At 40.8% G+C, this 15,468-nt stretch overlaps 1 protein-coding gene across 1 annotated transcript; it reads left to right on the top strand.

Moving 5' to 3' along the window:
- The first annotated feature begins 6,159 nt into the window (after nt 1–6,159).
- Mrpl41l1 (mitochondrial ribosomal protein L41 like 1) lies at nt 6,160–6,886 on the top strand. Its single transcript, XM_087564092.1, has one exon. The coding sequence runs from the start codon at nt 6,347–6,349 to the stop codon at nt 6,749–6,751; it is 405 nt and encodes a 134-aa protein (XP_087420218.1). The 5' UTR covers nt 6,160–6,346; the 3' UTR covers nt 6,752–6,886.
- The last annotated feature ends 8,582 nt before the right edge of the window (nt 6,887–15,468 follow it).

Here is a 15,468-nt window from a genome sequence, read left to right on the forward strand (position 1 = left end):
ATTAATTTATATCGCATATATTTAAAGATGACATTCATTGTCTCATATGATGAGCTTTGTGCTAATTTGATTGAAATTTTAAAAAATCATGGGTTTGGGAACAATATGGGAAATCTGGGTTTTAAAAAGTTAGATATTTAGTTGCCTAGTAAATGTATGCTGTCCTCTTTGCCTTCTCATGCTGTAATAAACATTACCACCAAAAGAAAAGGCTTATTTCATTGAACATGTCCTTTAACAGTTCAACACCGGGAGAAGTGTCAGGACAGGAACTGTAGGCAGAGGCCGGGAGACAGGAGCTGAAGCACAGACCAGGAGGGGCACTGCTTATTGGCTGGCTTTCTTGGGCTCCTTCAGCCACCTTTCTTATCTGCCCAGGGGACAGCCCTGCCTCCAGTGAGTTGGGCTCTCCTGTATCAACTAGCAATCAAGAGAATGCTTCACAACTGTGCCTATAGGCCAACCTATTGAAGGCAGTTCCTCAGTGCTCTTTCTATTAAGTCCATGCTTCTGTCCAGTTGACAAAAAACAAAAAAAAAAAAAAACTAACCAAACAAACAAAAACTATGATATATGTGTCTGTCCTGTTGTGAATAGTCACTTTTGCGATATTCAGAAAAACAAAAGAATTATCACCTTGTTTTATAAACTCGAATGTCAAATGACCATAAATTGAAAAATCTGAAAATGGAACCAGTCCCTCCGCCTTGCGTTATCAATACTGTGCGGTAGCTTTTCCCTGAATGACTGCATTTAAGTGAGAATCAGTGGGTCAGCATTCAAAACTTAGTACATATATTATATGCCTAGATAGTCACACATACACATATTCTACTGAGGTCTGGTCAATACCAGAATGTATAAAGTTTTCAAAGGATGAAAATAAAGTCACAAAAAGTCAATGCAAACATCAGTCACAGAACAGGTTCGTTTGAACAGACAGTGCAAAGTTAAAGTAAGGGTCGCCTAAAACACAGTTGAGATGTAAAGAGTGCACGTTCAGACATTATGTAACTTCTCATGGTACCAAAAGCAACTGTTTGGAATTTGGCTTAAATAAATGAGCCCAAACCTCATTTTAAGAAGCAGTTCAATAAAGTAGAGCTTTCTGTGGTAGTCATAGAAACAGCGTTTAGGGTTTAGAGTCACGTGTGCTCAAACAACACACATTCATGGCTCCACTGTGTCCAAGATTTTGCTCGCAGAGTCACTAAACTGATGGGTACAGAGGTGACAAGTCTGTTAATTAGATGCAAGCTTGGAATATTTTTCTCTCACCACTTTTCAACCTTGAACAAACGGGGCATTGCACCTTATAGAGAATGCTTGTAATAACAGACGGTTTGCAGAAAATCTCTACAAGGTGAGGTCAGAGTTTGTCTCAAGGCAGGGGCCACCATTTGTTTGCACTATTTTCTTTGGCCTTGTCCAGTGAGCCAGATGGGGGGGTGGGGCACATATGGTGTCTGAACTGGCTGAGGCTCCCAGCAGGCCTGCACTGCGGATTCCTTGGTCTGCTGCTGTGCTTTTGTGTTTGAGTTCAAAATTCTCCTCCTGGTTTGTCTAGGGGCAGTGGCTGGCTGCTCAGAAGCCCAGTGGGAACCAGGCACTCTGAAATAGAGAAAGCTCATCTCCAGGGAAGAGACCTCAGCAACAAAGGACTTCTCATCTCTAAGCCACTGTTCTCTCCCTCTGTGCCAGAGACTCCCCTTTCTCAGGATCAAAGAACTCTGTGGGGACACAATTCTGACTCAGGGTTGTGGGTAGTTCCTGTTTTGAATACAGTCTCAGGTCCCAGGGTTGAGTTTGTGGCCACTCTTGGGGGACAGAAGAACCACCATGAGGACTGGGAAAGAGCCCTGAAATAAAGGCCATCTTTACTGTTGACAGGAGAGCTCTGGGCCAGATGAGAGGTTTGGCTTCGGATGGCTGTCCTGTGATTAGTGTTGTGGAAATACTGGGTTTATAGTAGGCTGAGCTCCCCAATAGACTAGTAAGGATCAGCCAGTGCTATGGTTTGACCATCTATGCTTCAGCTGAATAAAATGGCCATGGTACTCCAGGCTTTGCCAGCAGTCCTGCATTTAGAGGCTGTCGTGGTTTTAGAAGCTTAGAAACACTGATGAGTAAGGACTTTGGAACTAGAAAGTTAACTCATGTGTCTGTCACATGTGAGCAGAGGACAAGGGGGAGGCCAGAAGTTATCTTACTGAATCCCAATTTCTTCATCTGAAAATTGATGTGACAATGGCTGTAGATCAAATGATATGTTGTATTGTGTTGTGGTAGTAGGTGTAAGGACCTACCAAGTAGTGGTCAGACTGCTTGGGAACAAAAGCTGGGTATTGTGTAGTTACCTACTAGTGACACAATAAATCTTATTATTATCTTTCAATAATTATTACTGTGAGAGTGAAGATACTTTTCTTAATATTTATGAATATTTCTTCATTATACTATATAAAACATTTATAAATGAACTGCATAAAATATTGCATTGTTTTAATAGTTTCAAGTCCTCTTCACTATGGTGAGCTGTTAATTCACATAATAGCTATTTGAAAAAAAAATCAAACCAGGGTATTTGGCTATGTTCTTCAAAATAATAGACTTTGCATACTGAAGAGATATTATGTAGGTAAAATGCTTGCTACACAGATATGAGGACTGAAGAGTAGATTCCAAAACTCCATGTAAAGCTGGGAAAGGGACAAAGAAAACAAATGCAGAGTCCAGGAGCACACTGGTCAGCCAACCCAACTAGAGCAGTGAGCTCCAGATTCAGTGAGAGACTCTGTCTCAAAAACTACTGTGAAGAAGAGCAGTAGAAACATGAAGATACTCAGGGTCAATCTCCTGCCTCTACTTGCACAAATACATACTTGTATTTGGTTCTAAATAAAATGAGCAAGTGAAGTGCTTTAACTCAGGAGTATGAGAACCTCTTGGTTTTCTAGGATTTTGTTTGTAATGGTGACTTTAGTTTGCTTACAGTTTTTCAATTTGCTGATGATGTGTTTAGTCTTGTCTATGCCAGGACTATTCTTTCTCCATTACTCTTCCCAATCTTCTATCTCCTCTGACTCAGTTGTTTCTAGTTCTCTCCTAGAAAATGTGGCTGGGAAATCAAGCTCATATACATCATAGGTATTTCTAGAAACATTAAGAGGAGGATTTATTTATTCATGTTAGATCCAATGCGCAACTGGAGTTTTCAGCCCACAGCAAGAGCATTTTGAGGTTAATACCATGATCAGCTATGCAAAAGGAAGCAGATACCCCTTAAAGGCATGTTATAAAATTTATTTGTTTAGCTTCTGTAAGAACACTGTCCATAGGACAAAATGATAGTCTACAGATTGGGAAAGGATCTTCACCGACCCTACATCTGACAGAGGGCTAATATCTAAAATTTATGAACAGAGCTAAACAGAAAATTCTCAGCTTAAAGAAATGGTCAAAGTCCTTAGTCATCAGGAAAATGCAGATCAAAACTCTGAGATTCCTTCTTATACCAGTCAGAGTGGCTAAGATCAAAACCTTAGGGCAGGAAGTGGAACAAGAGGAACTCTCCTCATTGCTGGCAGGAATGTAAACTTGTACAACCATTTTGGAAATTAATTTGGTGGTTTCATAGAAAATTGGAAATAGTACTACTTCAAGACACAGATATACTACTCCTGGGCATATACCCAAAAGTGCCACAGGGGATCTTGCTCAACTATGTTCATAGCAACTCTGTTTGTTATAGCCAGAAACTGGAAACAACCTAGATGTTCCTCGACTGAAGAATGGATAAAGAAAATGTGGTACATCTACACAATTGAATACTATTCAGCTATTAAAAACACTAACATCATGAATTTTGCAGGCAAATGAATAGAACTTGAGGCTATCCTCCTGAATGAGGTAGCTAAGATCCAAAAGGACATGTATGATATATATTCACTTATAAGTGGATATTAGCCATACAGTTCTGGATATCCATACTAAACTCCACAGACCCAGAGAAGGTAAAAGATAGAGAAGGCCCAAGTGAGAATGCTTCAATCTCACTTAGAAAGGGAAATAAAAACAAAGTCATAGAAGGCAGATGGAGGGAGAGAACTGGGTAGGAGAAGAGACTGGGAGGGCAATGGGTGGAAAGTTTGGGATCAGGTGAGGGAAGAAACAGGCGAGAGGGCTAGAGGGCCAGGAGAATGAATAGAAATATGCAGCTGGTGGGGGTAAGAAGTGTGTGTGTGAGTGCATCTTGAGGATGTGCCAGAAACCTGGAAGGGAGGCTCCCCAGGAGTCAATGAGGGTGGCCTTAGCTGAGACTTAACAGCAGTGTGGATATGGAACATGAAAAGGCCACCTCTTGTAGCCAGGCAGGAATCCCATAGGGACACCAACTGTCTTAGTTTGAGTTTTACTGCTATAAAGAGACACCATGATCAAATCAACTGTTATAAAGGACAACATTTAATTGGGGCTGGCTTACAGGTTCAGAGCTTCATTCCATTATCATCAAAGTGGGAGCGTGACAGCTTCCAGGCAAGCATGGTGCAGGAGGAACTGAGAGTTCCACATCTTGTTCTGAAGTCAAACAGGAGAAGACAGTCTTCTATGTGGCTAAGAGGAGGGTCTGAAAGCACACTAAGCCAGTGACACACTTCCTCCAACAAGGCCACACCCACTCCAACAAGGTCACATCTCCTAATAGTGCCACTCCCTGGGCCAAGCATATAATACAAACCACCACATCAACCCATCCAACAAACTTTCAACCCAAAACTTATCCTGTCTATAAGAAATGCAGGGACAGGGGATGGAGCAGAGATTGAGGACATGACCATCCAATGCCTGGCTCAACTTGAGACCCAATCTACAAGCAAGCACTGACACTATTCATGATACTCTGTTGTGCTTGCAGACAGGAGTCTAGCATGACTCCCCTGAGAGGCTCCACCTAGCAACTGACTAAAGCAGATGCAGAGACCCACAGCCAAACATTGGATGGAGCTCAGGGACTCTTATGGAATAGTTGGGGGAAGAATTGAGGACCCTGAAGGGGATAGGAACTCTAAACAAGGAGTAACAGAGTCAACTAACCTGGACCCTTTGGGAGCTCTCAGAGACTGACCTACCAACTAAAGAGCATATACGGGCTGGACCTAAGCCTCCTGCACACATAGCAGATGTGTGCCTCTATCTTCATGTGTATCCCCCCTACAACTGAAGTGGGGGCTATCCCTAAGGCTGTTGCCTGTCTGTGGAATATATGCCCTTATCTGGGCTGCCTTGTTTGGCCTCAGTGGGAGAGGATGCACCTATCTTGAACAGACTTGATATGCCAGGGAAGGGGACACCCAAGGGAGGCCTCCAGTCTCTCAAAATAGAAAGGGAAGGGATGGATTGTGTGTGTGTGGGGAGGTGTCTGGAGAGGCACCAATCAATATGTAAAGTGAAGAGAGAAAGAAAGAAAGAAAGAAAGAAAGAAAGAAAGAAAGAAAGAAGAAAGGGAAGAAAGGAAGAAAGGTAGATAGAAAACAGGAATAAAAATTTCAAAAGGATTATGAAAATGATACCGTTGATGCGTTTTTTATATTAGCTGGTATGGTGGTTTGAATATGCGTGGCCTAGGGAGTGGCACTATTAGGATATGTGGCCTTATTGGAGTAGGTGTGGCCTTGTTGGAGAAAGCGTTTCACTTTGGGAGTGGACTATGAGACCCTCTTCCTAGCTTCCTGAAAGACAGTCTTTTCCCAGCAGCCTTCAGATGAAGATGTAGAACTCTCAGCTCCTACTATACCATGTCTGCCTGGTTGCTGCCACGCGCCTGCCTTGGTGATAATGAACTGAATCTCTGAACGTGTAAGCCAGCCTCGATTAAATGTTTTCCTTTTGTAAGAGTTGCCTTGGGCATAGTGTATCTTCACAGGATTGGAAACCCTAACTAAAACAGCTACGTTTAATTTGCAGCTTAAAACACCACCAACTATTGTAGAAATAATAAAAATCCCAAGTCTAGTCATCTTTTAAGATGTAAAACACAAACGAATAGTAACATTTCAGAGATTCAGTCTATCAAAAGGGTATCATTAAAAGTGTATCTTACTTTCAGTAAAAGCAGTTAAGAGATGGTGACTAATAAATCCTTCATCAAAACAGATCCTTGTCTGACCCCGCCTATGGTCGGAATCGCTGTGGGGACCTTGCTGTGTCTGTGAAGGAGCGGACAGGCGGTGTTTTAAGCGGCTAAGGCTGCGGAAACCGTGTCTGACCTCAAGTCGGAAAGGGAGAAGAGTCTTGAGGGCCGAACTCTAGAGCCACCAGCCCAGAGCTGATTTATCCGGAACCCAGCATGGGTTTCCTGACTGCTGTGACTCAAGGCCTGGTGCGGGGAGCGGACAGGATGAGCAAGTGGACAAGCAAGCGGGGACCACGCACCTTCACTAAGAGTCGGGGTGCCAAGAAAACAGGCTTCTATACAAACAGGAAGTTTGTGCAAATAAAAGAAATGGTTCCAGAATTTGTGGTCCCGGACTTGACCGGCTTCAAGCTCAAGCCCTACGTTAATTACCGAGCTCCTGCAGGCATAGACACACCTCTGACTGCCAAAGCGCTCTTCCTGGAAACAGTTGCACCCGCTATCGAAAAAGACTTTAAAGAAGGGACTTTTGATACTAACAACCTGGAGAAATACGGCTTTGAGCCCACACAGGAAGGCAAACTGTTCCAATTGTATCCTAAGAATTTCCCACGCTAGAAGACCGTGACAGTGGCTAAGGTTTGTCTACAAAGTGGAAACAATACTGACCATGCCTTGGGTTCTGAGTGTCTCAAAGAGTAGGGGCAGCTTCCTTGTGCACTTCTATTAAATGCCTTTAGTATCTTGTAAAAAAAAAAACCAAAAAAAAACAAAAACAAAAACAAAAAAAAAAACAAAAAAAACCAAAACAAAACAAAACAAAAAAACCAAAAAACAGATCCTTAAAATACATTTCTTGGTCTTATTATACAGCGAAGGAAATGCTTCAGTTTTAACCTGGTGGTAAGAGCTTTTGCTTTTCAAATCTTCTCTTAAGCAGAGAAACACTATATTGAATTGTTTGGGTTTTCTGTTTGTTTTGCCTCTATGTGTCTTGTCATGCCTCCCATGTTAAATTTAGGCATATGTTAAGAAAATGGAGAATAACATTCACCACTGCCAGGTGAAAATAGGAAATAAAAATATTGACTCAGAATGTTCCCAGGACAATTAAACAGCTAATGAAAGGATTGTAGTTGCTAAGGCCACCATGAATAGGAAAATGGGCATGGGTTTCTCGTTTTGCACGCAGTTGATTCTGATTCACGATGCCTATAATTTCTGGCTATGTGGGTAACATGGCAAACACCATTGACTGCTGTAAAATAAAAAATAAAAACATACAGTTCCTCCTAATTTTAGGATCCCAGTAGAATTTTTAAAATATTTTCTTTCTTTTGGAATCATCTATGAAAATTTGGCAATACTTTGCTCATTAATTCTCATAGCAGGGCTAAACCACGGAACACTTTCTATCACTGACTATAGTTTTTATTTGGAGGTCTCAGCTATTTGGGGGTCTAATCTGACCCCTCGCTAGAATAACTAGATTTAGTGGTGACAATCTAATCTAGGTGACCTAGGTGATCAATGCCTAATCTATCTTTTTGTTCAGGTTGGGAATATGGCATCACAATAAATAATTTGGAAGGGCTGTTCCCAAGAGAAAGCTGTCCCTTAGATCCACTCTTAAAAAGACACCCCAGGTAAAATTTGTTGTGTTAATATGGTTTGTATTATCAAAGAAAGTAAAATATGCCAGAAGTTACTGAGAGGTGATGATTTTTAGGCAAGTACAAAGGCAATTAGGCACATGATGTAGAAGATAGCACCCCACTGTCTATCCTGTCTGCTGACTTGTTTGTTGAATACATTGCCTACAGATAACCTCTGGTAAGTGACTTTTCATGATAAGCTACACCTTGACGGATTGCCTGGGAATCCTGGGTGGTAGAGTTTAATCAATTTACGACTTGGAAGCTTCCAGAAACCAGACGTCTGGGAGAGAGAGAGAGATCCACCCTGTTTCTGGTCTCTCCCACCATATGAAGAGCCACTCTGAACAATGCTGACAGCCTAGAGGATGTTCTGTGGCTCTTTCTTGGAGCCTGGGGCAATGAAATGAATGTGGTGCCTGATTACATTGTGGCCAGAATAGAACTGAGAGCCCAGAATGCTTGACTTTCAAAAACAGGAGAAGGATTTATTCAGAAGCCAGGGTCCTTGAGAGTTTTCTTATCTGGGATGAGGCGATGTGGGGAAGAAAGGGCTGTGGCTGAGTGACCGTGGGAGTGCTGTACACAACAGGCAGGCACTGGTGTTGTGCCCAGTAGAGAGATGAGTGTCTGAGGCCAAACTGCCAGCCTAATACTAGGGGTCTTCAGCCCCTCCCAGGACTCTGAGGGGGAAGGGAAGTACAAATTCTGGGATGAGTGATCCTGGAATTTCTAAAGGGACAGAGTGACAGGGGATGGCAACGTGCACTTATTTGACGATTAAATTCTATGGCAAATAGAGATTTATATTTCACACACCCAGCTTTACTCAGTTTACCTCATTGTGCTCACAAAGCAGGCTCTGATTACAACCAATGTGACTTACTTCCCTGTGGATGGATAAAATAATCCCATTTGATACTTGGGTCAGCCTCAAAGATAGATGTTTTATAACATCTCCTTAATGGGTTAGATGAAAAAAATTTATTAGCAGATGTTAATATCCTCATAAGTGCTTATATAATCTGTCTGTTGATTGGAAATATTTGAGGTGATTAATGTTTTCAGTAAGAAATGAACAGTAGCCAAATATAGCTTTGTCAGTCACAAAACTTTTGTGTTTGTGGAGTTTGGCTGTTGTGCAACAAGAAATTTTTCTGGGGAGACATAGCACACAAGCCTACTCACCTTTTCTTAAAACTATGGCTTATGTAGTTTGTAAGAATTTCACCAAAGTTTGCATTCCCCCCACTTCCCCATACACATAGCTGGCAATTAACCCTTTTACAAAGGATTTTGTATACATCAGGGTTTGGAGTGTGGTTCAGACTTTATGGTTTTAGTCAGCCACAGGATTACCTATGTTCATGTTCACACAAACCACAGATGTAAGAGGTTCACAGCTAGAAAGTTCTATGCTCTGAGACCTCAGTGATTCAGAACACTTCTCTGAATCAACATCCTCCAAGAACTAATGATTACAAACACAGGCCTGGAACATGAATCTCAGTGGCTGTTGCCTTTCTACGCTGTCTTTTAAGATCAGAATAGATTTTCCAGGACGTTCTTTCTTGGTAGGTATTGGATTACTACCATCCCTGAAATTTATAAAAATTCCTTTCTATGGTCATAAAATTATTGTTGATGAATTAGCATGTAGAAGCATAAGAAATCAGGATGGGTAGAGTTGCTAACAGCTTATATCCCGAGGTCCTAAAATATTAGCTAAGAGAATTTTTGACAAAAAGCTTCAGCTATCTTTGATTTATAAACTACTGCAATTATTCATATTTTAAAAAAATTATATTTGTGTGTACGTATGTGTGTGTGTGCCTGCTTGTCTGAATATGCACCAGTACCCGTGGCAGCCAGAAAGGGGCATCAGATCTCCTGAAACTGGACTTAGAGGCAGTGCTCGACTGCCTGATGTCAACCTGCATCCTTTGCAAGAGCAGCAGTCGCTCTTACCTGCTGAGCCATGTCCTCAGCCCCTGCATTTGGCTGTTATAGTGATGTGACTTGCAGGGTGTACACCATCATGTGTATCATGATTGTGCTCTCTTTCATGCCATCAGTGTGAGTTGTATGGGATGTCATTTATCATGCATAGAAATTTCCTATGCCTTCGGAAAATGCCTCCTTTCTATTCTCTATGTCTTTATTCCTGGAAAGCTAGTAATCTGTTTTCTAAGACTTATGGGTTAGTTTGAATTTAAAAATGTGGGATGATACTATCTATACTCATTTTGCCTTATTTTTTTCACGCAGTGTATCCAGTTTGAGACTCACTGATGCTGTCTCACACCGTGGTGGTTTGTATATGCTCGGCCTAGGGAGTGTCACTATTACAAGGTGTGGCCTTGTTGGAGTAGCTATGTCACTGTGCGTATGGGATATAAGACCCTCATTCTAGCTGCTTATAACCCAGTCTTCTACCAGTGGCCTTCAGATGAAGAGGCTGAACATGCCTGCCTGGATGCTGCCATGCTCTCACCTTGATGATAATGGACTGAACCTCTGAACCTGTGAGCCAGCCCCAATTAAATGTTGTCTTTATAAGAGTTGCCTTGGCCGTGGTGTCTGTTCACAGCAGTAAAATCCTAAGACAAAAGTTGGTACCAGGGACTGGGGTATTGCTGTGATAGGCTTGACCATGCTTTTGTTTGGAAGGAGATTTTGGATTTGGAAAGCCATGGAATGTTTTAAGTGGGGCTTAATGAGCCATCCTCGTAGTTATATGGAAGCCTTTGTTGCTGTGAGTGATTTCAACTGTTCAGACCTGGCCCAAGAGGTTTCAGTGGAGAAGAACTTTAGTACATGGCCTAGAGACTGTTTTTATAGTATTTTGGTGAAGAATGTGGCTACTTTTTGCTCATGTCTGAAGAGTCTGCCTAATGCTAAGGTGAAGAAACTCAGATTAATTCCACTGACAAAGGACAGAAATACTCATCATGGACTTTGTTCTCTGGTTAAGTCTCAAGAAGAGCATTTTAAACAAGCCAACAAGCTGAGAAAGGAAAAATATAAATATATGGTTTGGGTATTAAAGGGGTACCAGGAAGTAAAATGGAGCTGAATCCTGTGTTCAAGGATATTAAATTTAACTCAAATTGAATTAAGGGAGTGGGACTTTGGGGCAAGATACTATCAGCTAAGTTTAGATCTAGGCTTGGTGGTACACACCTTTAATCCCAGCAGACAGGCATGCAGATCTCTGAGCTCAAGGTCAATCTACAGAGCAAGATCCAGAACAGCCAAGCTTAGGCAGTGGAGTTGGAAATCAACCTCTTACCATGGTTCTTTTTCACTTCGTGAGTTCCGTGGCATGAACTGCTTGATCTATCATGCATTCTCTGCCATGATAGGCCATTAAACAATGGATCTGCTTGGCCATGGACTAAATTCTTCAAAATAGCATAGATCTTTACTCTTTTATAAGATAACCAGTGCATGTATTTTGTTACAGTACCAGGAAACTGACAAACAGAAAAGACCACTTAGAAATGCTCCTTCTTTTAGTAATGAAATGGTGAGATGTGTGTGTAATTGTTTGACCTGGACTCAGAGTTCAGGATTTTTATTGGACGTTATGATGTAGACATTCTCCATGGATGCGGCCAATCACAAGTATCAACATTCCAGGGGGGAAAAGTCAGTATTATCTATAGTTTTTTGTTTGTTTTTGTATAATTGGTAAAATGAAATCCTATTGACACAGAGAAACTTCTAAAAGTATATATTTAGATGAGAGCTGTTGATTGAATGTTAACCTGCAAGCAGGCCATTGAAAAAACTAGCAACCTAAAATTCTTTTTCCTGATCTCCCTTCCTTTTTCTTTCCCTTCTTCCATCCTCCCTTTTCTTTCTCTCTCTCCCTTTCCCTTATTGTTATTTCCTCTCTTTCCCAGTTTTCTAAGGGAAACTGTGGAGTACCCAGCAGAATAAGAACATGGTAAACCAACAAGGCATTGGCTTGGACTAGGAAGTTTAAGCATTAGAAGCAGGAAAGCACAACTTCTGAGGACCTGGGTTGCTGCTTTGGGCCATTCTGAAGGGGAAGTGAATACAATCCAGTTTACTATTGTAAAAATCCCACTCTTACCTAAAGGTAGAATCTTCTTATCTGATGGGATGAAGAGGCTGAAACCAGTGGGGCTTACAAAACTAGAAAAGATCCCCCAGGATAAGTCTTCAGATTGGCTTGGGGCCTGAGTATAAACTTCAAGAAAGATAGAAAGGCACCTAGTGGAGCAGTAGGAATTAGATCCCTCAAGTACAGGAAAGACCATGATCCCATTGCCATGTTTCTATCTTGGATTTACTCCAATTCAAGAATTTTGAGCCTGTCCTTTCAAAGTTTTTGGCTCAATTGCTCCTTAGCATCCTATGAGTGAAAAAGTAAAAGGTTCTTACCATGCTGTTTCTTATAACACCTCTCAGGAGAAGCCAGTGGATAGCAAAGATAGGGAGGAATGTAAATAGCCAACTTGGTCCAAGTGTGCACTTGCTCGTTTCTTTTCTGTTGTCATGATAAAACACTCTGATGGAAAACAATATAGGAAGGGCTTAATTGGAGAATAATCCAACACCTTAGGGCAGGCAGAACATGAACTCAAGGTAGGAGCATGGAAGCTTGCTCACAAGCTCATACTTCCTAGATTTTTTTTTTTTTAATATAAAGCTCAGAACCTTTCAGAACTGTCTAAAGTGGGCCAGGCACTTCTACATCAACCAACAATCAAGACAATTCCCACAGATATGCCTACAGAAGTAATCTGCTTTAGGCAGTTCCTCAATTTGAGGCTTTCCTCTTAGATGTTTATAGTCTGTGTCTAGCTGACAATTAAAGCTAAGTAAGGCATCAATGTTCTGTATATTAATCTCAGGGCAGATATTTAAGAGTGTTTTGTGAAACTGATTCTTATCATCCTTCAGATGACATTGATTTCTTTAGCATGGGATTAAAAATCATTAAATCCAAGACTAGGCATTCTGAAAAGTGCTTGGAGAGCAGACATAAATACTCACATCAATAGATGGCTGGCTTTAGATTTACATTACCAAGTGTAAATGAAGGTAGCCAAGGAAGATAGGTGTTCAAAGACAGGGTCACTCTTTGCCTGTGTTGTGAATTTATTCACATCTAGTGAGGAGGCCATTTAGGGTAATATTGCTAGACGAAAAACATTAGCTTTGTGATTATAATAACATCTTAATACATAAAGGGTGTTAAGAATAAGAAAGGGACTAATATCACAAATGTTTCTTTGACCACAATAACAGATGTTTAGATCATGGGCAATTGACACAGTATCTATCACTAAATTTTTCAAGATCAAATTACAAATGTTATCAATTTTACCACCATAAGAGATGTGCATTTTCTTACTGTATGTATTTGGAATTATGTTAAATATCAACCAACCAACCAAATTATTCCTTTTAACCATAGGTTGATACCACATTATTTTTGAAACTCTAACATTGTGAAATGAAGTCTGTTTTGTACACCAGCTGTGACATAGCCACACTAACTTAGTGCATAGGGGGCAAGAACACGTGGCATTTCCTACTGTTCTGGGTCCATGTGCTTGAAGCCTAGAAACAAACATTCTTCATTACTGTATCTGAGAGTGAAAGATAATACAAATAAATAAAAGTCAAAGGATAAGAATAACATTTGAAAGCATTTGGATGACACTAGAATCATGGCCTTGAAATACAGGAATCTTGTTTTCAGATGGGGAGAGAGTCTAATTCACCAGCATTGCACATAAATGGCTTGAGGTCACACATTAGCATTAGCAGTTCAACCTCAGGCAACTTAGTATAGACATTACACTCAAAACTTCAACTTTTGAGAAGCCAAAGAGACAACTATGTTCTTTGCTCATCTTCACACTCAAATAACTTTGGTAAATGGAGAACATTTTGAAACTTTAAAAAACAGGAAGTAACATAAAGATGAATTCATGAGCCAGGGGCTTTCGTTAAGTTAAAAAATATGTTTAAATCAGTGCTATACTTGCATGGTCTTATAGATTTTATAGAGAAGATTTCACTTTTTATCCTTTTCTTCTTTCCTTTTCTTATCATGAGCATTATAGTGGGTAATGAGGTGGCCTCTCATTGTGGCTTTGATTTGCATTGATGCCTAATGTTTTTGAACAATTCATGCCTGATAGTAGCTATTTGGATATCTCCTTTGGGAAAATGTCCAGTGTTCCTTCTGTTTCTATTTTGTGGAATAGTTTGGAGAGTATTGGTATGAGGTCTTCTATGAAGGTCTGATAGAATTCTGCACTAAACCCATGTGGTCCTGGGCTTTGTTTGGTTGGGAGACTTTTAATAACTGCTTCTATCTTTGTAGGAGTTATGGGACTGTTTAGATGGTTTATCTGATCCTGATTTAACCTGGTATCTAGAAAATTGTCCATTTCATCCAGATTTTCCAGTTTTGTTGAGTATAGGCTTTTGTAGTAGGATCTGATGATTTTTTGAGCATCCTCAGATTTGTTATTTCTTTTTAAACTTAGTATACAGAGCAAGATGTTTCACTATTGCATTTGCGTATATATGTGTCTATATACTTTGTTTTATCTGCCTCTCCCCCACTATCTCTCTACCCCCACCCCTTTCCTGCTGGAGACTAGTTGCAACTGCAAGGTTCAGGTCCTGAGACAGGAAAGGGCTGTATGGTAAAAAATGAAGACACTGCCCACCTGTTGACTTTCAAGCAAGTGGTCCCGAATAGCTGTGCCATCTTTATTTATACCATCACAATCCTGCTAGCTTGAGCAGTGACACCATTGGTTATTTTATTAAAAGAAACCATGACATCAGCATTAAAGAGCTCCATCATTACAAACATACCCTAATAGTTTCTTTCCCTCTTCTCTCCCTCCTGTTGACTTAATCACATCCTAACCTTATTTTGTACTACAGAGCACAATTGCAGCAAGCCAAAACTGAATGTCTAGCTAAGCGTGTCCTGTAGACAGGAGCACATACCCAGGTGGTAGCAACTGCAGTTGCATAGTTATTCAAAGGTGAGAGACAAAATTAAACATTTGTGGGTATAAATCCAGTCATCAAATAGCACCCCTTTGTCACAGTACTTTTAAAATTGCAGACAGAGATTTGTCCATTGGACCAAGCAACCTTTCCTGTTATGTACTTATCAGTTCCTGATATCATCTTCCTGAGAACCATTTTTAAGTCTCTATTGATCAGACTTAACTTCCCTATTTTCTAAGTTTCTGTTGATCAGACATAGCTTCCTCAGAACAGTTACGCAAGCAGGGCACAATGCTCTCCACAACTGCCGTAGACTTACTCAATGTGACTGTAGCTGTTTCTCCAAGGGACATGACTTCATGTCCCAAAATACCCAGGATTAATGATCACGTCTGGAGGATTGATAGAGGCAAAAGAAGAGAAAGCTATTCCTCCTAAAAAGAATATTGAGAAAAACATGGGATCATCCACAGGGCTTTCAGTCTGTGTGATCCCAGTCTTGCCCATGATGGACAAAGTGACATAAACCAGTGCCAAGAGTGTAGACAGCAGAGTGAAAGCAAGGAGAGTCTGTAGCACACTCGAGCTAGGTAGTAAGCATAGAGGCACCAAATTTACCACACGTCCTTGACAAGTGGGAAGGGATTCCCAAGGGCTTTGTCT

The sequence above is a fragment of the Rattus norvegicus genome, chromosome 8 (assembly GCF_021556685.1).
Source record: "Rattus norvegicus strain SHRSP/BbbUtx chromosome 8, alternate assembly SHRSP_T2T, whole genome shotgun sequence".
Taxonomy (NCBI): Eukaryota; Metazoa; Chordata; class Mammalia; order Rodentia; family Muridae; genus Rattus; species Rattus norvegicus.

Coding starts and splice junctions, on each gene's coding strand:
- Mrpl41l1 (XM_087564092.1), top strand. CDS start 6,347: ATGGGTTTCCTGACTGCTGTGACTCAAGGCCTGGTGCGGGGAGCGGAC.